The 25,146-nt window shown below is 40.5% G+C and overlaps 1 protein-coding gene across 9 annotated transcripts in view; it reads left to right on the plus strand.

The window, feature by feature from the left end:
• SLC38A6 (solute carrier family 38 member 6) overlaps positions 1-25,146 on the plus strand; it is a 116,584-nt gene that overhangs the window by 70,675 nt on the left and 20,763 nt on the right. For 5 of the 9 annotated variants that reach the window (XR_012090978.1, XR_012090979.1, XR_012090980.1 and 2 more), the window contains exons 16-17: positions 8,556-8,674; positions 17,988-18,137. Coding sequence is in view for 3 of the 9 variants with exons in the window: in XM_073011057.1 (XP_072867158.1) it covers positions 8,556-8,674; positions 17,988-18,105 (237 nt within the window). In the remaining 6 variants the exon portion in view is untranslated. Of the gene's footprint in view, positions 1-8,555; positions 8,675-10,085; positions 18,139-25,146 lie in introns of those variants that run through there. The other 4 variants (XR_012090981.1, XR_012090982.1, XM_073011056.1 and 1 more) reach the window with 3 other exon arrangements.

Here is a 25,146-nt window from a genome sequence, read left to right on the forward strand (position 1 = left end):
CTGAGTTGCAGTTCCTTCTGTATTTTGTGTATTAACCCCTTATCAGATATGTGGTTTGCAAATATTTTCTCTCTCCTTAAGATTTTTATTCTGTTGATTATTTCTTTTGCTGTGCAGAATCTCTTGTGTTGGATGTTGTCCCACTTGTCTATTTTTGATTTAGCATTATGTTTTGGAGATTATTTTGTATCAGCATATACAAAATTCCCTAAATATTTTAACAGCTGCATAGTATTCTGTTAATGCATAGACCATAATTTAATTAACTAGTTTCCTATCAATGCATATTGAGGGATTTTTTATTTTAAAATGCTGCAATTTTATATAATGCTTCAAATATTATCTTTGTATACATATGTCATTTAGCACATATATTAATATATCTGTAGGATATATTTCTATCCATTTAACTGGAATTCTGGGTCAAGGGCATGTGCATTTTTAATTTTGGTAGGTATTACTACATTGACCTTCATTAAAGATTTTATTGGCTGGGCACAGTGGCTCATACCTGTAATCGCAGTACTTTGGGAGGCTGAGGTGAGTGGATCACTCGAGCCCAGAAGTTCAAGACCAGCCTGGGCAACATGGCAAATCCCTATCTCTACAAAAAATAAAAAAATTAGCCAGGTGTGGCATGTGGCCATAGTCCCAGCTACTTGGGAGGCTGAAGTGAGAGGATTACCTGATCCCAGGGAAGTTGAGGCTGCAGTGAGTTGTGATTGCTCCACTGCACTCCAGCCTGGGTGACAGAGCAAAATCCTGTCTCAAAAAAAAAAAAGATTTACGGATTTACATTCACAACAACTATGTAGGAATTACCCTTTCAATTTTGTGTTGTTATTTAGCTTTTCACATTTAAATACTTTACCTCTCTGACTCAATTGTAATTAGCCCAAAGATAGGAACTATGACATTACATATTAGCATCTCTCACAGTAATTGGTGCTCAGTAAATATTTGTTAAATCTTCATTGTGTATTTAGGGAGTTTTCCCACGAGTGGCGTTTCTGATGAGACCCATGTGAGAATTGTCCCCTTTGCAAGTTTGCTGTTCCCAGGATAGGATGTGACTGTGTGTGATATTCTTAGGCAAGATGCTTAGTTTATATTGTGTTGCTGGAGCCTGGGAAATCCAATATCAAGGTACCAGCAGGTTTGGTATCTGGTGAGGGCCCTGTCTCTACTCCCAAGATGGCCTTTGAATATTCCACCCTCTGGAGGGGAGGAATACTGTTCCTCAAATGACAGATAAGCAGAGAGAGAAAGCCCACTTCCAAAAGCACTTTTATTTTATTTTATTTTTATTATTTTAAGTTTTAATTTTTGTGAGTACATAGTAGGTGTATATATTTATGGGGTACATGAGATGTTTCAATACAGACATGCAATGTGAAATAATCACACCATGGAGAATGGGGTATCCATCCCCTTAAGCATTTATCCTTTGTGTTACAAACCAATTATACTCTTAGTTATCTTTAAATGTGCAATTAAGTACTTATTGACTCTAGTCGTCCTGTAATGCTATCAAATAGTAGGTCTTACTCATATTTTCTATTTTTTGTGCTCATTTACCATTCTCACCCCTCCCCTACTACTCCACAACCCTTGCCAGCCTCTGGTAACCATCCTTCTGCTCTGTATGTCCATGAGTTCAACTGTTTTGATTTTTAGACCCCACAAATAAGTGAGAACATTCGATGTTTGTCTTTCTTTGTCTGGTTTATTTCACTTAACATAATGATCTCCAGTTTCATCTATGTTGCTGCAAATGAAAAGATCTCATTCTTTTTATGGCTGAATAGCACTCCATTGTGTATATGTTCCACATTTTCTTTATTCATTCATCTGTCGATGGACACTTAGGTTACTTCCAAATCTTGGCTATTACGAACAGTACTGCAACAAACATGGGAGTGCAGATAGCTCTTCAATATATCTATTTTCTTTCTTTTGGGTATATACCCAGCAGTGGGATTGCTGGACCATATGGTAGCTCTATTTTTAGTTTTTTGAGGAACCTCCAAACTGTTCTCTACAATGGTTGTACTAATTTACATTCCCACCAACAGTGCATAAAGGTCCCCTTTCCCCTTTTCTGCACATCCTCTCTGGCATTTATTATTATTATAATTTTTTTTTTTGAGACAGAGTCTCGCTCTGTTGCCCAGGCTGGAGTGCAGTGGCGCAATCTCGGCTCACTGCAAGCTCCGCCTCCCGGGTTCACGCCATTCTCCTGCCTCAGCCTCCCAAGTAGCCGAGACTACAGACACCCGCCACCATGCCCAGCTAATATTTTTTTTTTTTTTTTTTTTTTTTTTTTTTTTTTAGTAGAGTCAGAATTTCATCATGTTAGCCAGGATGGCCTCGATCTGCTGACTTCATGATCCGCCCGCCTCGGCCTCCCAAAGTGCTGGGATTACAGGCGTGAGCCACTGCACCTGGCCACGGCATTTATTATTGTCTGTATTTTTGATAAAAGCCATTTTTATTGGAGTGAGATGATATGGTAGTTTTGATTTGCACTTCTCTGATAATCAGTGATGTTGAGCACCTTTTCATATGCCTGTTAGCCATTCGTTTGTCCTCTTTTGAGAAATGTCTCTTCAAATATTTTGCCCATTTTTTGATTGGATTATTATATTTTTTCCAGTGGAGCTGTTTGAGTTCCTCATATATTCTGGTTCTTAATCCCTCTTCAGATGGGTAGTTTGCAGATATTTTCTTCTGAAAGCACTTTTACTGCAATATTAAACCTACCAAGGAAGGTGGAGCCCTCATGGCTTAATAACCTCTTAGAGGCTCCATCTCTCAATACCATTACATTGGCAATTAAATTTCAATGTGTGTTTTTGGGGGAACAAACATTTAACCCATAGCAGACACCATTCATTTCTATTGTTCTTCCAGGATCCTGTATTATTAACTCAGAAAGGCCAATTAATCCTTGGATCTATTATCAAGTTTAATTTGTTTGAATAATTCAGTATAAATTAACTAGATGAAAAGGCTCTCCTCTATAAGTTCTTTACCATTCTTTTTATTATGAAAAATTTTAAACATGAATGCAAGTTGAAATGTACCCACCACTGAAACTTAACATTTGTTCATATTTATTTTGTGACTCACATATAAATTATATTTGTATGTAAATATACAGTTGACGCTAGAACACCATGGGTTTTCTAACTGTGTGAGTCCACTTATATGGGGATTTTGTTCTGCCTCTGCCATCCGTGAGAAGGCAAGACCAACCCCTCCCCTGCCTTCTCCTCAGCCTCCCCAACATGAAGACAATGGGAATGAAGACCTTTATGATGATGATCCACTTTCACAATAGTAAATATGTTTTCTGTTCCTTATGATTTTCTTAATGACATTTTTGTTTCTCTAGCTTACTTTATTGTAAGAAAACAGTACATAATACAAATAACATACAAAATGTGTGTTAATCAACTGTTATTGGTAGGACTTCCAGTCAACAGTAGGCTATGAGCAGTTAAGTTTTGGTAGGGGAGTCAAAAGTTGTCAATGGATTTTCAACTGTGTGGTGGGTGGGCACCTCTGACCCCCACATTGTTCAAGGGTCACCTGTATATACAAATATTTATATTTGCTGAATGATTTGCAAAGTAAGTTGCAAGTAAGTTACTGACATTCCATGAAGCGGTAAGTAAAGTTGAAAATTATTTTTTGTAGATGTTACCATCTACCTTATCTCAGGCTACTATAACAAAGTACCATAGGTTGGATGGCTTAAACAGCAGAAATTTATTTCTTATAGCTCTGAAGGCTGGCAAGTCCAAGAGCATGGTGCTGGCTAGAATGATTGGTCCTGGTGAGGGCCTCTTCCTGGCTTGCAGATGACTGCCTTCTTGTGTCCTCACATGGTGCAGAAAGAGTGATCTCTGTTCCTCTTCCTATAAAGCCATAATCCCATTATGAGGGCCCTACCCTCATCACTTAATCTAACCCTGATTGCCTCCCAAAGACCCCATCTTCAAATACTTATGGGTTAGGGCTTCAATATAAATTGAGGGGTTGGAGGAGACACAATTCTGTCCACAGAACTTTCTGTGAACAAGCATATTATTCCCTCCCTCCCTTCCTTCCTTCCTTTTCTTTCTTTCTTTCACAAATGTTGTCCCTTTCTCCAAAAGAATAAGAATCTGCTTTATGCAGCTGGCACCAGAACTTCTCTTAGTAAGGGAAATATCCTTAATGTCTTTTTCTTTGTGGCGGTGGGGGGAATGTCTTGATAAGTCATTTAGGTATGAAAGGTGAAATCTTACACAGTGGCACAGCAATGTGAATGTACTAAATGCCTGCTAATTGTATACTTTAAAGAGGTTCATTTTATGTTAAGTGAATCTTGCCTCAATCCAAAAAAGTGTGACCCTGTAGAAATGGTTGGCAGGAGGAGAGGAAGTGAGAGAGATAGCTAAACTACTCTGTGTAAAAGAGAAAATGTGAATTTGGGAACTGGAGAAAAGCAAAGGGAAAGCGGCAGAGAGTGCTAAGCCAGTAGTGGGAATCTAGAGGAAAAGTGGCTGACGGGCATTTTAAGAACAGAAACATTTAATATTCACTTTTAATTTGCCTGTCTCTGTCTCCTGAAACTAATAAAGTCAGTCAGTAGACACAAAAATACCTTATGTGAACAAAATTGTGTATGTAAACCCTTCTTACACCTACATGTGACGGAACACATACAGCCTTATGCTATATCCAGGTGATCCAGAAACCTCAAAAAGTGAAATTCAAAGGCAGAGATGGCCAAGAAAAAATGTAAGCTACCTGCTTCCTCCCAGAATCCGTGGGCACATCAGGAGAGTTGTGGGACGATCCTCATGAGGGATGTGATTGAACTAACTTATGCTAACTCTCAAAGTGTATTGAGACTTTCCTTGACATATCATTGGCAATATATTGTCATTTCATTGAGTAAAGGGCTCATTATTGACTAGTCATCAATTGTACTTGTAGGGAAATGCCTCTTTAAAGACAAGAGACCAGACCTCCACAGAGGTAGATCTTGGAGGTTGGAGCAGCTCTAGAATTTCTAACATTTCCCCTTATGGTCATCTTGCTAGGTTCTCTGTAACAAAGCCTGGTAGTTCAGAAATCAGGCTCCAAGAACGTGCCTTATATCAACCTGTTTGTGTGTGTGGGGGTGTGTGTGTGTGTGTGTGTGTGTGTGTGTGTGTGTGTGTGTTTGGGATCAGAGCTACTCAACTTCCTTTTTTTTTTTTTTTTTGAGACGGAGTTTCGCTTTTGTTGCCCAGGCTAGAGTGCAATGCTGTGATCTCGGCTCACCGCAACCTCCACCTCCTAGGTTCAAGCAATTCTCCTGCCTCAGCCTCCCGAGTAGCTGGGATTACAGGCATGAGCCACCACGCCCAGCTAATTTTGTATTTTTAGTAGAGATGGGGTTTCTCCATGTTCATCAGGCTGGTCTCAAACTCCCGAGCTCAGGTGATCTGCCCACCTTGGCCTCCCAAAGTGCCAGGATTACAGGCATGAGCCACTGTGCCCAGACTTCAACTCAACTTCTACTTGGATGGTAGCAGTAGGAATCAGAGGGAGTGGGGGCCCTAGGGAAGGGCACTCCCATGGAAAAAGAGTGAAGACGAATTTTATAATTCCCTGGTTTTCTTACCCAGTTCTCCAACCTGCTAAAATCTGAGAAAGTTTTATATATATATATACACATATATATATATACATATATATATATATATATATATATATATTTTTTTTTTTTTTTTTTTTTTTTTTTGAGACGGAGTCTCGCTCTGTCGCCCAGGCTGGAGTGCAGTGGCCGGATCTCAGCTCACTGCAAGCTCCGCCTCCCAGGTTCACGCCATTCTCCTGGCTCAGCCTCCCGAGTAGCTGGGACTACAGGTGCCCGCCACCTCGCCCGGCTAGTTTTTTGTATTTTTAGTAGAGACGGTGTTTCACCATGTTAGCCAGGATGGTCTCGATCTCCTGACCTCGTGATCCGCCCGTCTCGGCCTCCCAAAGTGCTGGGATTACAGGCTTGAGCCACCGCGCCCGGCCGAAAGTTTTATATTTTAAATGAATGGAAGATCGGTAATCTCATAAAATAATATGACACTAATGAGCTGGCACTTCTGTGTATGGACCAGGTTCTATGCCAAGCACATTCTCATGTAATCTGAGGTAAGCACAGTTATATTCCCCATTTAATAGATTAGAAATTAAAGTTTAAAGAGACTGTAAGGTTAAATGACTTGTTCAAGGTTATACATCCTTAAGATGCGATCCTAAAAATAGAAACAAGTTTGACTCTAAAGGCTGTGTGCTTAATTACCATGTTAATAAAGTGTATCCAACTGTTGGAGGTTTTTTCTACAAAAAGATTCTGCTCATAGTAGGTACATAGTCAATATTGACTGTGTTGAAGGCTGCTTTTTTCATTTAAAATGTGGCACCTAAATCTGTTCTGTTACATCAGCCAGACAGTATTTTGGCCGGCCTTGTGTCTTGTTTCTCCTTTTTTAAGTATTTCAGAGGAAATTCTGGACAAAGGGAAGGTATATGGGTTTTTAAGTAGAGCAGGAATGTGTTCCGATCGTTGTCAACTAGGCTTTGAGAAAACTTGGATGTCTTACGAAACAATGTCAGAAACCCATTTCTGTGTTCTGTGACTTTCTACAAACACAATTTTTAAAAATCCAAATATAGTTTAGACTATCAGTAGTCTAATTCAGTGTTTCCCAGATTTGAGATTTCTTTTGGAATTTTAGAACGTCAAAATGAATCTCAGGACATTCATAATATTGCAAACTTTTTATTTTACGAGTTGATCAAGGACATTAAACTTGCCACCTTCAATATAAAAAATTAAGGTTATAATAAAATATGGTCTTTTAAATTCAGCAGGTTTAGATTTGTGAAAAACTTGCTACGTAGTCATTTATCTCATCAAAGACCAATGAAAATTTTCTCATAGACCAACACTTGGAAACTACCAGTCTAAATAACCAGTCTATATTCAAAAATTCAGTAAAAATTTGTTCACTTCTAATGCTCATTGACTTCAATTATCTTATAGGTAGAAAGAAGTAGATACAAAAACATCTTGATTACAAAATACATTGATGTTGAATACAAAAACAGATCTTGATTACAAAATACATTGGGGAAAGTTGACTCTTTCCCCAATCATTACTAATCCTAACCAGCGAAAAATATCTACATAGGTTCTGGTTTACAGATTTGCAAAATTTTTGTCAACACTTCAGGATTTAGAAAAAAACACTGACAAGGCATTTTTACTATATAACTTCCTAAGCTTATATGATACTCAAAAGTCAGTAAGGATTATGCCATAATAATATTTACATTTCACAGGGAAGCAAAATACTTGGAGCCTCTCTGTGTCTTTGTCTAAAGATTTGTCATTCATTTGCATTCAAATAAATTCTTTGCTTTCATTCATCCAGAATGGTTCTCAATTTATTAGCTTACCAGACTACATAAATAGCGATGCATTCATGCATTTTAATTTCAGTGTAAAATGGCTTTCCTCAATTTTTTTTTTCTACTCAACTCTCCCAAAAGATGTCTAATCACTCCCACACTCAGTTACTTAAACATTTCATAATATTGTTACTTCTATAGTAAAAAAAAAAAGTAATTTAATAAATCAGAGAGCCCTACTCTAGCAATCTAGAACTTTATTCTGGTGAGAGAAAATTCTCGAATTCTATTTCCAGCCTCACTTGTGAATAGATGAGTTTCCCTGTCACAAAGCATTGTTAGGTAGGTACAGTATTTGTTCTTTAGTTGGTAAGCTACTGAAACTTACAGTCCAATGGAGATGACCTCTATTCAGTGCCTGGGATGGTGATACCCTGAAGGGCAGGGTGTGACTGGTGCATGTGCCACATGCACACTAGGCCATCTGTGCGTGCTTGTTGAAAGAATGACATATCTTGGTGAGTAATACGAACATTAAAAGCTCTGCTGGATAAGCTCATAGAGGTGGGGTTCACTGCCTTCTGGGTGAGTGGGGAAGACTTCGTGAAGAAAGCAACAGCTGAAGTAAAATTGAAGGATAATCAAAGTAGAAATGAGAATGAAAGGAAGATATTCGTGCTTGGAAAGAAAATACACCATGTACAGGAAAACACAAGGTATATTTTGGAGATGACAAGAATTTTCCAAGAGCACAGATGTAATAACAATTTGAGAAGTAAAGCTGAAGGGTAGGATCCCGATGTGGAGAATGCTGGGACCCAGGCTGAGCGTGGACTTTACATCAAGTAGAAGTGGTAGAGAAAGAAAGATTAATTGCCTCTCTGCATTGGACTAGTGCCGTTTCGTTGTCTTCCAAAAGCTAAAAAGAAGCACTTTAGGCCTTCAAGGACTAGTTATCTAAAAACCACACTTGATTTGTTCTTAAGTCTCAGCTCCAGGGCATACGAGGAACTTTTTCTGGAGTTTTGTAAAATTCCTCATGCACTCAGATCCTATTAAGACCTCTGGTATCTTTTTTTTTTTTTTTTTTTTTTTTTTTGAGACAGGGTCTCACTCTGTCGCACAGGTTGAAGTGCAGTGGCGCGATCTCAGCTCACTGCAACCTCTGCCTTCTGGGACTCAAGCAATCCTCCCACCTCAGCCTCTGGAGTAGTTGGGACTACAGGTATGTGCCACCATGCCCAGCTAATTTTTGTACTTTTTGTAGAGACAGGGTTTTACCATGTTGCCCAGGCTAGTCTCGAATTCCTGAGCTCAAGCAATCTGCCCACTTCGGCCTCCCAAAATTCTGGAATTACAGGCATGAGCCACTGAGCCTGGTCAAGACCTCTGGCATCTCTCTCTCTTTTTTCTTTTTTTTTGAGACAGAGTCTCGCTCTGTTCCCGAGGCTGGAGTGCAGTGGCGGATCTTGGCTCACTGTAACCTCTGCCTCCCGGATTCAAGCGATTCTCGTGCCTCCGCCTCCTGAGTAGCTGGGATTACAGGTATGCACCACCACGCCTAGCTAATTTTTGTATTTTTATTAGAGAAAGGGTTTCACCATGTTGGTCCAGCTGGTCTCGAATTCCTGACCTCAGGTGATCCGCCCACCTCAGCCTCCCACAGTGCTGGGATTACAGGTGTGAGCCACTGTGCCCGGCTTCCTGACTCCAAACTTTTGCACAAGCCATTCATGTTGTTTTTCTGTTTCCCCTCCAAAGTGTTTCTTCTCCCTCAAAACCTATTTCCACACTCAACCTCCTCTAGAAGGACTTACCTATGACTTAATGTAACTGCTTCATTACTAAGGAAACCTATGCTCAACATCTTGATGCTACATTTAATTTCTCTAAATGATAAAATATACAAATTCTTTATATTTGCATGTCTAACCACCCTGTGACAGCCTTCAGGAAAGGTTCCACATCTGCCAGCTCCTTTGTATCCTCCCTCTAGAACCTGCCTCCCATCCCCACTTTACCCACCTACCTCAGAGACTTCATGGTACAGTGCAGTATACTTGGTGAGTGTTGATGGTTTAAGAGTGTGCCCTGAACAACAAAGGATTTCTTTGAAGCTGAAATCCTATACCATCCATGGAATGTGGAGTTTCACCTCTCTTTGGCTTCTACTCCTTTCCCCAGCATGTGTAGAGCTTCTAGAACAGTCCCCAGCAAGAGAGGATCACTTGGTACACCTCTTTCTTATCCTGACTGTCTCCAGTCTCTGCTGTAGGCCTGTTAGTGATGATCAGGATACAGGTTTTAACATGGCCAAGCTGTTAATAACTTGAGATTGGGCACCATGAACAATAAGCATTAAAAGGCAACAACAACAACAACAAAACCTGTTAATTTTATGCAGGCTTAATTTTTTTAAAAAGTGTTTCTTCCTAGCTCGCTCTTACTCTTCTTCGTCTACTTTCTCATACCTATGACTAACAAGGATACCCACCCACTATATACACCTAATTCCATCCCTCCAAATTTGATTTCGTGTTCTCTAGAGCTGGCGTGTTATGTGACTTATTGTGGGGAGAGGCTTAGCTGAGGGACTCTGTGATGCCAAATGGACAAAGGCATACTTTTTTCTGCAGGTGCCAGCCTGGTGAAAATCATAGCACCTGCGGATTTGGAGCTGACCCTCTCCTTTGGAAATTGTGCCTTCCAAAAATATATCTTACGCTGCCTGTGCCTGCATGCAATAGGTTTTGAGTCTTACCAACTGCAGCTTCAGGCTGAACTTGAGTTCTGCCCTCATGGATGCAAATCAAAACAGAGCTCTGAATCAAGTCTGGGAAGCAAGTCGAAGTGGTTTGATTTGCATGGGGAGCTTTGTGTCTGCGTGAAGGCAGCCAAATTCCCTAGGCTCCCCAGCCCTCCGGAAATAAGCTTTACAGGACCCGGGGCCCAGGCCCAGTCGGGTGGGTGTGATTTGAATGTTCTCTGCTACAGCTGCTGCTCTGGGCCCTGGTCACTGCTGTTGGTTTCGCTCCATTTTACTGCCTCAGAATCCCCCTGTGCATGTTAGTGGTTAATACAGCAGCCAGGAGACGCCAGACAGCTCTCGGCACCTGGTTCAAATTTAAGGCTCATTTACACATGATGTCACACACGCATTGTCAGCGCGAGGGAGGTCAGGATGGTTCATTTTGGGAAGGTTCACATTGTTGAGTCTTTACAACACTCACTGCTATTAATGCCTTAACCATCTGACTTGGATTTCGGTTTTCTGGCATGAGGTAATCCCAGGCACTAGATTTATATGCTGAATGGGAAGCCAGCAATGGTGGCTAATCATGCTGGTTTGCACATCTGCACCTCTGGAGCCTTGGGATGGAATTAGAGGGCCACATGGCAAGTAGCAAATCATGGGGGTTTTGAGCAGGCGGGGAATTAGCCAGACCTGGAAGCAGGGGCCATAGACGGGGTGTTGTCTGAGCCAGGAAGTTTGATTGAAGAGTAGAAACCAAGGTAAATTGGACAAGGATCTGGGCCCAGAGACCACAGGAATTACTCTAGTTTGACCAGTGCTTTGGTCATTGCTTGACCCACCCTTTTGCTTATCACCCATAGAAATCCCAGACCCATCTTTCCAGGTCCAGTGTAAGTCTCTCATGTTCCATGAAGTCTTTCCTGACCACCCATCCCACGGTAATTTCTCTCCTGAATCCCTAAGTACTTTTGTTACTGAGTACTTAATTTGTGCAACTAGCTCATTTTACCCTCACAACGATTCCATGCGGAAGGCATTATTATTTCCATTTTACAGATAATGAGACAGGTTCAGAGAGGTTAAATAATGCATCCACCATCAAACTTTTAAGAGTCAGGATGGAATCCTGGCTCCAAGCTTAGGTTCTGAACCACTGGGGTAGGCTGTGTAGAACTACATTTTCTGTGGTACGTGGTATCAGTAACATGGGAGAGACAGGCTGTGCCTCAGGAAGATGCCACATGGGAGTGCACAGCAGTGCTATAGTGCCTTGTGTTTATCTGTAGTCCCAGGTGCCTGGCTATAAATAACTGCAGGGCAGTGACCATCACCTCTGCTTTTCTGCATCCCCACATTTCCTAACACAGTGTTCCTCAAAGTGTGCGTCAATGGATGGATGAATATTAGCACCCCCACACCACCCTCACCTGAAACATACTGAAAAGTTTGAGATCTTTGAATAACCACCCCTATCCCCTGCTGTTGTCTTCTGTCATGTGGCTGAAACTGTAAAACTGGTTTGCCTGTCACAGCTCCAGTGAGCCTCCTTACTCACCGGAAATTCAGAGAATGTCTTTAATCCTGCTTTAATCCTGCTGACTACTTTGATTTTGCTTTTTAACTTGTACCAAGACCTGTTGCTGTGATGGGTCTCTGCAAATGGGCTTTCTTGTTCCATGAGTGTCTGTTTTAGTCAAGTGAAGGGCACACTCCTTTTCACTGGCTACCTCTTACTTATCCTCCAAGAGGAATACTCACTCCCAGAACCCTTTCCTCGGGTCTCATGCCGAGGTTAAGTGCCCCTTCAGTGTGCTTCTGCAGCTGAACCCATAGTAGCATTGTAGTTTAATTCCTGTTTGCTTGACTGAGGCAGAGACTCACCTGCAGACACCTGTAGGTGCCTTCCATGTTGCTCAGATGAACAGCAGAGAAGGGTCAGGCCTGCCCTGGGTTTCTACCCCTCTCCTCAAAGCCCTTTCTAGTCACTACCCACAGCCTGCTTATGACTGCAGGGATCCTGCCTCTGGGCCTCTATCCATGCAGCTGCCTCTGCCTGCACTCCAGGACAGGGGCCTTCTCTGTTGTCCACTGGAGCCCTGTGGAAGGGACTCTTGACCCTATCCCTAGGGAAGTCATCTCTGAAGGTTGTTTTATTACATTGTCTCCTCAGAATGACCCTATAGACACAGTGTTTTCTCAGTGTCCTCTTACCTTTGAACACATCCAGGAATAATTGAAAAACCAGGCAATCAAATGCCCGTCTCATAAATCATGTCACTTCAGAGCAGAACTTAGAGTCTGGTTTGCAAGCCACACCAAATAGTTTGAGCTTGCCCTTCTACCATTTCCTCCTGCTCTGAGCCCGGAGGTTCACCTAGTGGACTGTAGCAATGGATTCCCTTGCCCCTGGCTTCCTGTTGGGTTCAGCCAGAGAGCAGGACCAGTGGGAGCCTAGGAGGAGGAAAGTGAGGTCAGGGTGTCTGCTGCCCACTCCCTGCCTGCCAGGCCACTGTGGGTAGACTGTACCTCAGATGGCCCTGCCCATGTGTAGCCATGCTCGCCAGGTTCTGGGTTCTGGAAACCTCCCCCTCCTCTTGCCCCTTCAGTCATAGGGTGGTAGCCTCCTTCATTGCTGTTAGCTTTATGCACTCAATTGTGTTCCAACTCCAAATTCGTACATTGAGGCCCTAATCCCCAGGACCTCAGAATGCAACAGTATTTGGAGATAGCGTCTTTAAAGAAGTAATTAAGTTAAAAGGAGGCCATTAAGCTGGTCCCTAATTCAATGTGACTGGTGTTCTTGTAAGAAAAGGAAGAGGTACCATGGAGATGTGCACCCAGAGGAAAGGCCATGTAAGGACACAGCAAGAAGAGGCCTTAGAAGAACCAAACCTGTCCACACCTTGACCTTGCACTTCCCAACCTCCAGAACTGTGAGCAAATAAATGCCCGTTGTTTGAACCACCCAGTCTGTGGTATTTTGTAGTGGCAGTTCTAGCTACAGTGATACGTACTATCCCATGGGGATTTCCCTAAATGTTGCTTATTACAGTGTGGAAGTCCTTTTGGTAAGCTTTCCTTTTGGGATGTCATCTGTTTCTTGTTGGGACCCTGATAGATATCTAGGCTTAGATGCCGACAGAAGGTTTTAGTGACAAAGGCAAGAAAAGCTGTCACTGGAAGTGGCTCCCTGCTACCAGTGTCCCCCCCATCATGTAAACCCACCTGGGTTCTCTAGTGCTATTCCAGGGTATTTCCTCTTCTTAGAAGCTGAGTGACTCTGGACTGATCACTCCGTGTGAACTTCAGTTTTCCTCTTCGTAAAGCATAGGTAAAACTGCCTTTTTGGGGTATTTTGAGCCAACATGTTGGATGCAGATGTGAATTGACTGAGATAACCCAGCAAGGTTGCTCTTCTATAGCAATATTTGTAAACAATTTCATTGATAAATATGCAGAAAGCATTGAAATCTTCGAAGGCAAGAAAATGGTGATGTTTACTAGGAAAGGCAGCTCTGAGTGTCGTATGGGGGAGGCTGTGCAATTTGCCCAGCAACTTTCTATGCCCTCCTGCCAAGTCCAGGAAACATTGCAAACCACAGTGCACCAGAGACAGAGACCCATGTACCAACCTATTCTCAGTCAGGTTTTCATTAGCTCTTCATAGACAACCAGTCAATCAGTTTCAACTTTTACTTCACACTCTTCTGCCGTAGAGGTCCCATACATACAACAGATGAATGGAGCATATCTTTGCCTTCTTCTTCCTTTTTGTTTGGGAGTGAAGTCAAATCAGCTAGAGGCCAGAGCAATTCAGACACCTAAATAGGTACACAGTGTGCAGTAAGATGACATTGTGTCTTCTGGCTCCTAATTCCTATTTTCAATGAATGAAACTTCTCAACCATGTTATTTTCACCTGCCCAAGCTAAAACACAATCTTCACTGTCCCCATAGCTGCGAAGAGGGAGATCCTGACATAACATGTGGGGATGCTGCTAGAGCCTTTGCCCTCACTGCAAGCTAGACTTGCTACTGGCCCTTCCCAGAGTGGGCCAAGAGACCAGGCTTCTTCGTCAGTTGGACATCTGGCCTTCCACAAAATAGAGTTCTCCCCTGGGAGGATGATGCCTCCAGGGCAGTAGGAACACTTTTTTGTTAGCTCATTACTATCTCTATCCAATTCTGTTCTTGTGGGTGTGAAAAGCTATTGAGGAATGAAATGGCCTTGTGGGCTAGACAGGTGAAAAGGGAATACAATCTCAGCATGTGAAGATCTAGGAAGAGCGTCACTTCAACTCTTAAAAAAAAAAGCCAGACAAACTGCAAGTTTACTACTTTTTTTGGACCCTCAAAGAGCTGAGGTCACAGGGCAACCAATTAGCCTAAAAATCTAAGGACCGGTGGGGGCCTATGAAGAAGCATGGGACACAAGCCCTTGCTTACCTGGGGCAGATGTAGCCAATAGAAGAACTCAGCAGGAGTAGGTAAAGAAATGGTGGGGAATGAGTGAGGACTGGTGAGAGTATGGAGCCCCTGGGGAATGCATATACAGAGGGAGTTTGCACCTTCTTGGAGACTTTTCTCCATGGACTCTACCAGGCACTGTATCCCACCAGAAAAGACTGGCCAAAGTCCTGAGAAAGAATCCTTCACAGTGCAGGTATGGGGGAAAGGAAAATGGGCAAAGGGGCATGAACCCCACCCTTTCTCCTTTCTGGAACAAAAACCTTAATCTACAGGAGAAAGGGAAAAATACCGTTTCCTTTAGACTGCTGGCAAAACTTAGGGAAGAACAAAAACAGAACAAAACAAAACACCTCTCTGTCCCGAGGAAGGGGCAGGAATACAGAAACAAAAACTAAGAATGTACTGCCAATAAATATACTTGAGAAGAAATGTTTAAGAAGTTCTTCAGGTGGGAGAAATATGAAACAAGATCGAAATGCGTAACAAAAGACACAAAAATATGAAGAGCACTGGAAATTGATTAAATGAAGCTAAACTAAGATACATGTAAAATGTTTAAATGATCTTAAAAGATAAATGACTGTCAAGAGTAAAAATAGTAGCAATGTATTATGTTTGTATGGGGTAGGTAAAAGTAAAATGTATTGTAACAATAGTACAAAGGTTGGGAGGGAGGAATTGAGAAGAAACTATTTTAAGATTCTTACATTATGAATGAAGCAGTACATTATTTGAAGGTAGACTCTGATCAATTAAAGATGTATTGTGTAAACCCTAGGACAACAACTAAAAAATTTCTAAAGAGGTGTAAATCAAATAATGGAGATAAAATGCAATCATAAAAAAGTGTTCATAAGAGTAGGAGTTAATGAAATTGAAAAATAGAAAAACAATAGAGAAAGCCAATGAAACCAATACCTATTTCTTATAAAATATCAATAAAATGGATAAGCCTTTAGCCAGACTGACAAAGAAAAAATAGAGGAGACACAAATTACCAATTTTAGGAATGAAAGAGGGAAATTACTACAGATCCCATAGACAATAACAAGATAATAAGAGAATGCTATAAACAACTCTATAACCATACATTGGACAACAGAGATGAATGAATTAATTTCTTAAAAGATACAAATTATGAAAACTCACCCCAGAAGAAATATACAATTTTAATAGTTATATATATTAAAGAAATTGAATTGTACTTATAAGCCTCTGAAATATTCAACAGTTAAAAGAACAAACAAATTAAGAAAAGGTCTAGATATTTCAATGGAAAATTCTACCAAACATTTAAAGAGGAACTAGCACTAATTATGTATGATATATTCTAGAAAATAAAATAGGGGGTAGCATCTCAATTCATTTTATGAGGCCAGCATTACTCTGATATCAAGACAGATAAAGACAGTTTCAAAAACTATAGACCAGTATCTTTTATGAGTATTGATGCAGAAATACTCAACAAAATATTAGGAATCTATGAAAAGAAGAAAACAACATGAACAAATGGGTTATGCTGTTAAAGCAAGTCTGATTCAGTTTTTTTTACAAATTAATTTTTAAATAATAAAATAATTATTCCATTATATTAACAGGCTAAAAAAGAAAAGCTACATGATTATATTAATTTATGCAGAAAAGGCATTTGACAAAAGTCAGCATTCATTCATGATAACTCTCAGCAAAATAGGAGTTGGAAATTTCCTCAAGCTGATAAAGGGCATCTAAAAAAACAAAAACAAAAAACAACCCTACAGCTAATATTATACCTAATGCTGAAAGACTGAATGTTTTCTCCTAATATTAAGAGATAAGAATATCCTCTCATACCACTCCTATTCAACATTTTCCTGAAAGGCCTAGCCAGTGCAATAAGGCAGTAGAAAGAAATACAGAACATACAGATTGGAAATGAAAAAAATGAAACAGTCCCTACTCACTGACAATAGGAATGTTTATGTAAACAAACAAACACCCCCAAACTATCACCAAAACACCCGACCTACAATTAAAATGTGAATTCTTAATCATAACATGTTATGAATGTCCAGCCTTCCATGTGTGTGTTTGTGTGTGTGTGTATTTATGGAGTTATCATTCTTGCTATTTGACTATCTAGCATTCAAACATTATCTGTATTGAAGGAGAATCTCTAAATATATGTCTTTATCAGCAAGCTAAAGGGACCAGATAGATATTTCTTCTCTCTGTTTCATGGGAGGTATAACCATATGACTGAGTCTTGACCAATCAGGTGCTCCTATGCTGGGCTCAAATTTCAAGGAAGTAACATTATACAGGAGGCTGTTGGAGATTTCTCATGAGGACAGCTGACTCAGGAGTCCCTCAGTGTAGAAGTTTGTGTCCGGGGATGGTGGGATTTTGTTATAACACTACCAGGCTGGACCATGATATGAGCTGACTATGTTCTTGGTTGCCTCACCACCCTTTGTTCCTGTCCTGTTGCCGAGCCTAGTTCACCAGCCTTCTTGTTGAGTCTATAAGCTACCTTCTAATTTTTCTACCTGATATCCAGAGTTTATTCCTTCTGTTGTTATCAACAATGTGTGTGTGTGTGTGTGTGTGTGTGTGTGTGTGTGTGTGTGTGTGTATGTATTAAAAAATGGGAATGGGATTATACTGCTTGTATGGTCCTGTTACTGTATTTACTTAAACATATATACTGTCGACATTTTTCCATGTCCATAATGTTGCTCTATTTAGTCATTTTAATTATTGCCTGGCATTAACTTATAGGTATTTATTGTAATCTGTTTAACCAGTCTCCCATGACTGGATATTTAGGTTGCTTCTAATATTTGTTTATAATAAACAGCACTGCTATGCATATCTATACATACAAATCTTTTGGATTTTGACTAATTATTTCCTTAAAGTTCTACATGTAGAATTGCTATATCAAAGGGTAAGTATGTTTTTCAGGTTTTTGATTCATACTACCAAATTTCTCACCCTCTCCCTCAAAATACTTGTGACAATTTATACTACCATCAATCATATGCCTGTATGACAATGTTGATTTCCATGCATACTACCAACATTGATTATTATCTTTGTGAAATTTTTGAGTTACTACTCGTGTTCAATGACTTTGCAAATATTTGTTAGCTGTTTGTAATTATTGCTTTGTGAGTGACTGCTATTGTCTTTTGTTCATACTTCTTTTGAGGGAAAGGAACATACTTTTCTATTGAATTTATAAAAGCTCATATATATATGTATATGTGTGTGTGTATATATATATGTGTATATATATAAAAAATTATTTTTTTGTTTGTTTGTTTTTGAGACGGAGTCTCTCTCTGTCACCCAGGCTGGAGTACAGTGGCGTGATCTCGGCTCATTGCAACCTCCACCTCCCAGGTTCAAGTGATTCTCCTTTTATATTAAGGCATCTATCTGTCTAACATCTATGGATCTATGCAGCATATATTTTAAGGTATAACGGCCATGTATATTGCTATTTTCCCCCAATTTTTATTTTTGATTTTGCTTTGTTTATTCCATTCTGATTTTTTCCCCATTTGTATGTAGTCTATTAACAATCCTTTATAGTTTATGTCTTTGGTTGATACTTCAAAATAACTTTCCCGTCCCAAAATGGTAACTGTATTTACATTTTTTACTGGTACTCTTATGTGGTTTTTTTTTTTCTAAAATAATCATATGGAACTAATTTCGTTTTAAGGTACGAGGTAGTAGCTAACATTTTCTCCAAAGTTACTAAATTCTTAAGTATGTTTGAATTTGTGAACTCTGTATTTCTGAACTTTTCTTAATGTTTCCTTAATCTATGCTAGGGCTAAATTATTCAATTAATTAAACAATTTCAAGAATTCAGAAGTTTTAATATTTGATGAGAAGTCTGCAGCCTTGGGGTAGAACGTTGTTGCTTGTTACTTAGTGCTGGGAATCGGGGTGCCCTTGATCCTAATGCACTCTCAGGCTTGGGCAGGCCCTGTATGCCTGGATCTCAGGAGTGAGGCTTTCTCAGAAATCCTGCCCCTCCTCCTCCTGTGGCAGCTGAACCCTGCCTTGTGTCATGTGCAGGAGAGAATGTCTGGATCTGGGGCTCAGGACTGTTTCTTGCCCCTTCCCCAGGGATCAAGGGTGTTTTGGCTTTCCCCTCCCCATAGCTGCAGTAGGTCTTCGCCTGTGCCCTGACCGCAACAGGCCGTACTGTCCCTCCCCGGTGGCTTAGGTGGGAGGAGGGTGTGGGTGTAGCCTTATGCCTTTCCTTCAGCAATGTCACCCCTCTTCCCTGGGCCTGCATCATGCAGGGAGGCTTCTTTGCTCTCCCACCCTGTCTTCAGTCCTTTCTCAATCAGTGGGTGGAAGGGAGTGGAGAAGAGCCTGCAAGTGGGCACGAATTCCTCTTGTATCTGCAGCCCCTAGGGCTGCTACACTCATGCTAGTCCACTTCTGGCCTTTAGTAAAGTGTTAAAAGCTTTAGATGAATTCTTCTTATATTTTTGTATGGCACCCAGTGTCTCTTCCCATACTCAGCCACAAACCCTTGTTTATGTCCCATCTCTTCTTGGGGACACAGCCTTTCCTTAGATTTCAGGCTTTTGGGTTCCCTGTGACCTCAGCTTGCTGATGGACTCAAGAAAAGGTATGATTTTGTGGTCATCTGACTTTGTTGTTGATGTTAGGATGGGAGAGACACTATTTTAAGCTTTCTTTATAGTAAGCAGGAGGGGAACTCCTGTGTTTTCATAGCTAATCAGGCATGGACCCTGCCCTTATTCTCTTTTTAAAAATTTTCTTGGCTATTCTCATGGATCTGTTCTCTTAAATATACTTTAGAATCATTTGCTCAAGCACCTCAAACCCAAACATCTCCAAAAAGAATTCCTTTTGGATTGACATGGTGTCAAAATATGTAAACTGACTTCAGTCCCCGATGTTGTTGAAACTTCATTCCCAAGATCTGAGTAGAGCAGTCAGAGAGGGTTGTGACTGGAAGACCACCTCCAAGGCCAGCCTGCCTCTAAATCCCACCTGTTTTGTTTTGGTGTCTTGAAATTCCAGCATTAGAGTGCAGAAAAATAGTTATAGGACCTTAGAGGATGAAAATGTATGCAGTTTGTGTTGGAAGGACCAGCATAATAACTAATGTGCAACCATCACTCCACTTAAAAATTAAGGTCACAGATCTGGACAAAGTATTGTGTGAATTAAGTGAGTGAGTGAGTGAGTGAGTGAGTGAGTGAGTGAGTGAGTGAGTGAGTAGGGAGAGGGACTCTGTTAAGAACAGGGGAGCTAGAGGGGAAATGACTAGATCTGGAACTGAGAGCACCTGGGTAGCTGAGAATGCAGACTCTAAATCTTCTGGGGACAAGAGGAGAGGAGCGAAAGCCCCACAGCCACCTCTGTGGTTGTCACACTTCAATTTGGCAGCCAGAGAAAAGCCCAAACCAGGCCAGATGAGGCTCCCCTCAAGGACTATCTAGATTGTGTGCTAGAGGGAAAAAAGGGGAAAACCCTCCAAGAGGATCCAGCAGTGATCACAGCTATTGATTTGTACTTCCAAGGCCCTCGCAGCCATGCTTCTCTTAAAACCAAATGAAACAACCATTGACAATTTCGGAAAGAATTTTCCAGTGGGAGAAATAGAGAAAGGAAAAAAATTCTGAGAAAAAAACAACAACAAAAAACCCTTCTTGATGTTTTCCACAGACTGCTTTAGAAAGAGAAAGACTGGTGCAATCCAATCAAAGACAGTGATCCTTGGTTGACCCAGGACATTTCACAGACCCAGAACGCAGAAGGCGCAGACACCCACATGCAGGCCTCAGTTTGACTTTTTAAATGCAACCATTTTTTGTAAATTAATATTTAATTTTCAACCAACTCCAGCACTTCATTAAGGAGGGGCCTGTTCTTTGCCAAACTCTTCTAAGGGAAACTGCTGGGTTTGAGTGTAGGTGTCAGCAAACATTTCCCAGTATGTTCTAATGGGGAAATATTTATTTTGTAACACTCCTTCCTAACCGAAAATACAATTATGTGACATGTTTTATATGACCAAGGGGATTTGGGCTAAGATTTTGTATCCATAATGTACCCTAATATTGAGAAACATCGTTTTTAAAGTATTCTCTTTGGCATGGACTGGGAGCTGCATCCGGGAGAAATAGCACCTCATGAGAATTTCCCTTTAGCCCTGAGAAAAAATAGTTTGGGAACACATAAGAGTATATTTGGTTTGGGATCTTAAATCCTGCAGGGTCTCTGAAAGAGGCAAATGAGTGTGAGAAAGAATTAGTTACTGCAAGTTTATTTCATAATGGCCTATAAAAAATATACATGTTCCATTTCTAAAGCTGCTATGCCCTTACTATAGCTATAGCTATTTTTTAAAGCAAGAAAGACTTTCCACAAAGTCATTTTCTGCTTTGGGTGGGATAACATTTAAAGCAAGGTATAAAGGACCTTTGCCAGAATAATTACCATTTAAGGCAAAGGTCTCCAAGATTTTACTTGGACCTGAAGATCTTGGCACAGCCCTGGCTCTGTGAAACACCACACACATCCAGTGACCATGGGAAAGCTGGTTCCCTGCTGGGCAGTGCTGCAGCATTAGTACAAGTCTCATGCTCTGAAGGGTGAAATGTGACAATCTGGTAAGTGAAGGCTCTGTCAGGAGAAGCCAGAGGAATGGCAATAGCTCACCGAACCAAAATCCATGAATTCCCAGTCCTTTTTCATCATCACCTTTTTTACATTTAGAACATGTCCCTGTGGGCACCTCCAAGGAGTGGGTGCCAGGACTCAGTGTGCCCAGCCCAAGGCCAAAGAGAGTTTATTATCAGAAGGATCACTCACATGATTTGAAACCACGGGAGAGACAGAGATGTGTGATGGCTGAAAGCAGAACTTGGGCTAAGGTTTGTAAGAGAGACCAGCCAAGCAGCCTATGCATTAATTAGTGTTCTGCTGGTTGTTCTGTTAGGAGGCATTATCATTCATCACTTAAAATAAGACCTTTTATTTATTTATTTATTTATTTATTTATTTATTTATTTATTTTTAAATTTTTTATTATACTTTAAGTTCTGGGGTACATGTGCACAATATGCAGGTTTGTTACATGTGTATACATGTGCTGTGTTGTTGTGCTGCACCCATTAACTCATCATTTACATTAGGTATATCTCCTAATGCTATCCCTCCCCCCCTCCCCCAACCCCACGACAGGCCCTGGTGTGTGCTGTTCCTCATCCTGTGTCCAAGTGTTCTCATTGTTCAATTCCCACCTATGAGTGAGAACATGCGGTGTTTGGTTTTCTGTCCTTGCAATAGTTTGCTCAGAATGATGGTTTCCAGCTTCATCCATGTCCCTACAAAGGACATGAACTCATCCTTTTTTATGGCTGCGGAGTATTCCATGGTGTATATGTGCCACATTTTCTTAATCCAGTCTATCATTGCTGGACATTTGGGTTGATTCCAAGTCTTTGCTATTGTGAATAGTGCAGCAATGAACATACATGTACATGTGTCTTTACAGCAGCACAATTTATTATCCTTTGGGTATATACCCAGTAATGGGATGGCTGGGTGAAATGGTATTTCTAGTTCTAGAAATACCATTAGGTATTTCTAGAGCCTTGAGGAATCGCCACACTGTCTTCCACAATGGTTGAACTAGTTTATGGTCCCATCAGCAGTGTAAAAGTGTTCCTGTTTCTCCACATCTTCTCCAGCACCTGCTGTTTCCTGACTTTTTAATGATCGCCATTCTAACTGGTGTATCTCATTGTGGTTTTGATTTGCATTTCTCTGATGGCCAGTGATGATGAGCATTTTTTCATGTGTCTGTTTGCCGCATAAATGTCTTCTTTTGAGAAGTGTCTGTTCATATCTTTTGCCCACTTTTTGATGGGGTTGTTTTTTTCTTGTGAATTTGTTTGAGTTCTTTGTAGGTTCTGGATATTAGCCCTTTGTCAGATGAGTAGATTGCAAAAATTTTCTCCCATTCTGTAGGTTGCCTGCTCACTCTGATGGTAGTTTCTTTTGCTGTGCAGAAGCTCTTTAGTTTAATTAGATCCCATTTGTCAATTTTGGTTTTTGTTGCCATTGCTTTTGGTATTTTAGATGTGAAGCCCTTGCCCATACCTGTGTCCTGAATGGTATTGCCTAGGTTTTCTTCTAGGGTTTTTATGGTTTTAGGTCTAACATTTAAGTCTTTAATCCACCTTGAATTAATTTTTGTATAAGGTGAAAGGAAGGGATCCAGTTTCAGCTTTCTACATATGGCTAGCCAGTTTTCCCAGCACCATTTATTAAATAGGGAATCCTTTCCCCATTTCTTGTTTTTGTCAGGTTTGTCAAAGATCAGATGGTTGTAGGTGTGTGGTATTATTTCTGAGGGCTCTGTTCTGTTACCTTTGGTCTGTATCTCTGTTTTGGTACCAGTACCATGCTGTTTTGGTTACTGTAGCCTTGTAGTATAGTTTGAAATCAGGTAGCATGATGCCTCCAGCTTTGTTCTTTTGGCTTAGGATTGTCTTGGCAATGCAGGCTCTTTTTTGGTTCCATATGAACTTTAAAATATTTTTTTTCAATTCTGCGAAGAAAGTCATTGGTAGCTTAATGGGGATGCCATTGAATCTATAAATTACCTTGGGCAGTATGGCCATTTTCACGATATTGATTCTTCCTATTCATGAGCATGGAATGTTCTTCCATTTGTTTGTGTCCTCTTTTATTTTGTTGAGCAGTGGTTTGTAGTTGTCCTTGAAGAGGTCCTTCACATCCCTTGTAAGTTGGATCCCCTAGGTATTTTATTCTCTTTGAAGCAACTGTGAATGGGAGTTCACTCCATGATATGGCTCTCTGTTTGTCTGTTATTGGTGTATAAGAATGCTTGTGATTTTTGCACATTGATTTTGTATCCTGAGACTTTGCTGAAGCTGCTTATCAGCTTAAGGAAATTTTGGGCTGAGATGATGGGGTTTTCTAAATACACAATCATGTCATCTGCAAACAGGGACACTTTAACTTCTTCTTTTCCTAATTGAATACCCTTTCTTTCTTTCTCCTGCCTGATTGCCCTGACCAGAAATTCCAACACTATATTGAATAGGAGTGGTGAGAGAGGGCATCCCTGTCTTGTGCCAGTTTTCAAAGGGAATGCTTCCAGTTTTTGCCCATTCAGTATGATACTGGCTATGGGTTTGTCATAAATAACTCTTATTATTTTGAGAGATGTCCCATCAATACCTAATTTATTGAGAGTTTTTAGCATGAAGGGGTGTTGAATTTTGTCAAAGGCCTTTTCTGCATCTATTGAGATAATGATGTGGTTTTTGTCTTTGGTTCTGTTTATATGCTGGATTACGTTTATTGATTTGCATATGTTGAACCAGCCTTGCATCGCAGGGATGAAGCCCACTTGAACATGGTGGATAAGCTTTTTGATGTGCTGCTGGATTTGGTTTGCCAGTAATTTATTGAGGATTTTTGCATCAATGTTCATCAGTGATATTAGTCTAAAATTCTCTTTTTCTGTTGTGTCTCTGCCAGGCTTTGGTATCAGGATGATGTCGTCCTCATGAAATGAGTTAGGGAGGATTCCCTCTTTTCCTATTGATTGGAATAGTTTCAGAAGGAATGGTACCAGCTCCTCCTTGTACCTCTGGTAGAATTCATCTGTGAAATCTCTTTGTAGGTGTCTAAGGACTTGCTTTATGAATCTGGGTGCTCCTGTATTGGGTGCATATATATTTAGGATAGTTAGCTCTTCTTGTTGAATTGATCCCTTTACCATTATGTAATGGCCATTTTTGTCTTTTCTGATCTTTGTTGGTTTAAAGTTTGTTTTATCAGAGACTAGGATTGCAAACCCTGCTTTTTTTTTGTTTTCCATTTGCTTGGTAGATCTTCCTCCATCCATTTATTTTGAGCCTATGTGTGTCTCTGCACACAAGATGGGTCTCCTGAATACAGCACACTGATGGGTCTTGACTCTTTATCCAATTTTCCAGTCTGTGTCTTTTAATTGGAGCACTTAGCCCATTTACATTTAAGGTTAATATTGTTATGTGTGAATTTGATTCTGTCATTATGATGTTAGCTGGTTATTTTGCTTGTTAGTTGATGCAGTTTCTTCCTAGCATTGATGGTCTTTAGAATTTGGCATATTTTTGCAGTGACTGGTACCAGTTATTCCTTTCCATGTTTAGTGCTTCCTTCAGGAGCTCGTGTAGGGTAGGCCTGGTGGTGACAAAATCTCTCAGCATTTGCTTGTCTGTAAAGGATTTTATTTGTCTTTCACTTATGAAGCTTAGTTTTGAAATTCTGGGTTGAAAATTCTTTTCTTTAAGAATGTTGAATATTGGCCCCCATTGTCTTCTGGCTTGTAGAGTTTCTGCTGAGAGGTCCACTGTTAGTCTGATGGGCTTCCCTTTGTGGGTAACCCAACCTTTCTCTCTGGCTGC

This window comes from Chlorocebus sabaeus, chromosome 24 (genome assembly GCF_047675955.1).
Source record: "Chlorocebus sabaeus isolate Y175 chromosome 24, mChlSab1.0.hap1, whole genome shotgun sequence".
Lineage (NCBI taxonomy): Eukaryota > Metazoa > Chordata > Mammalia > Primates > Cercopithecidae > Chlorocebus > Chlorocebus sabaeus.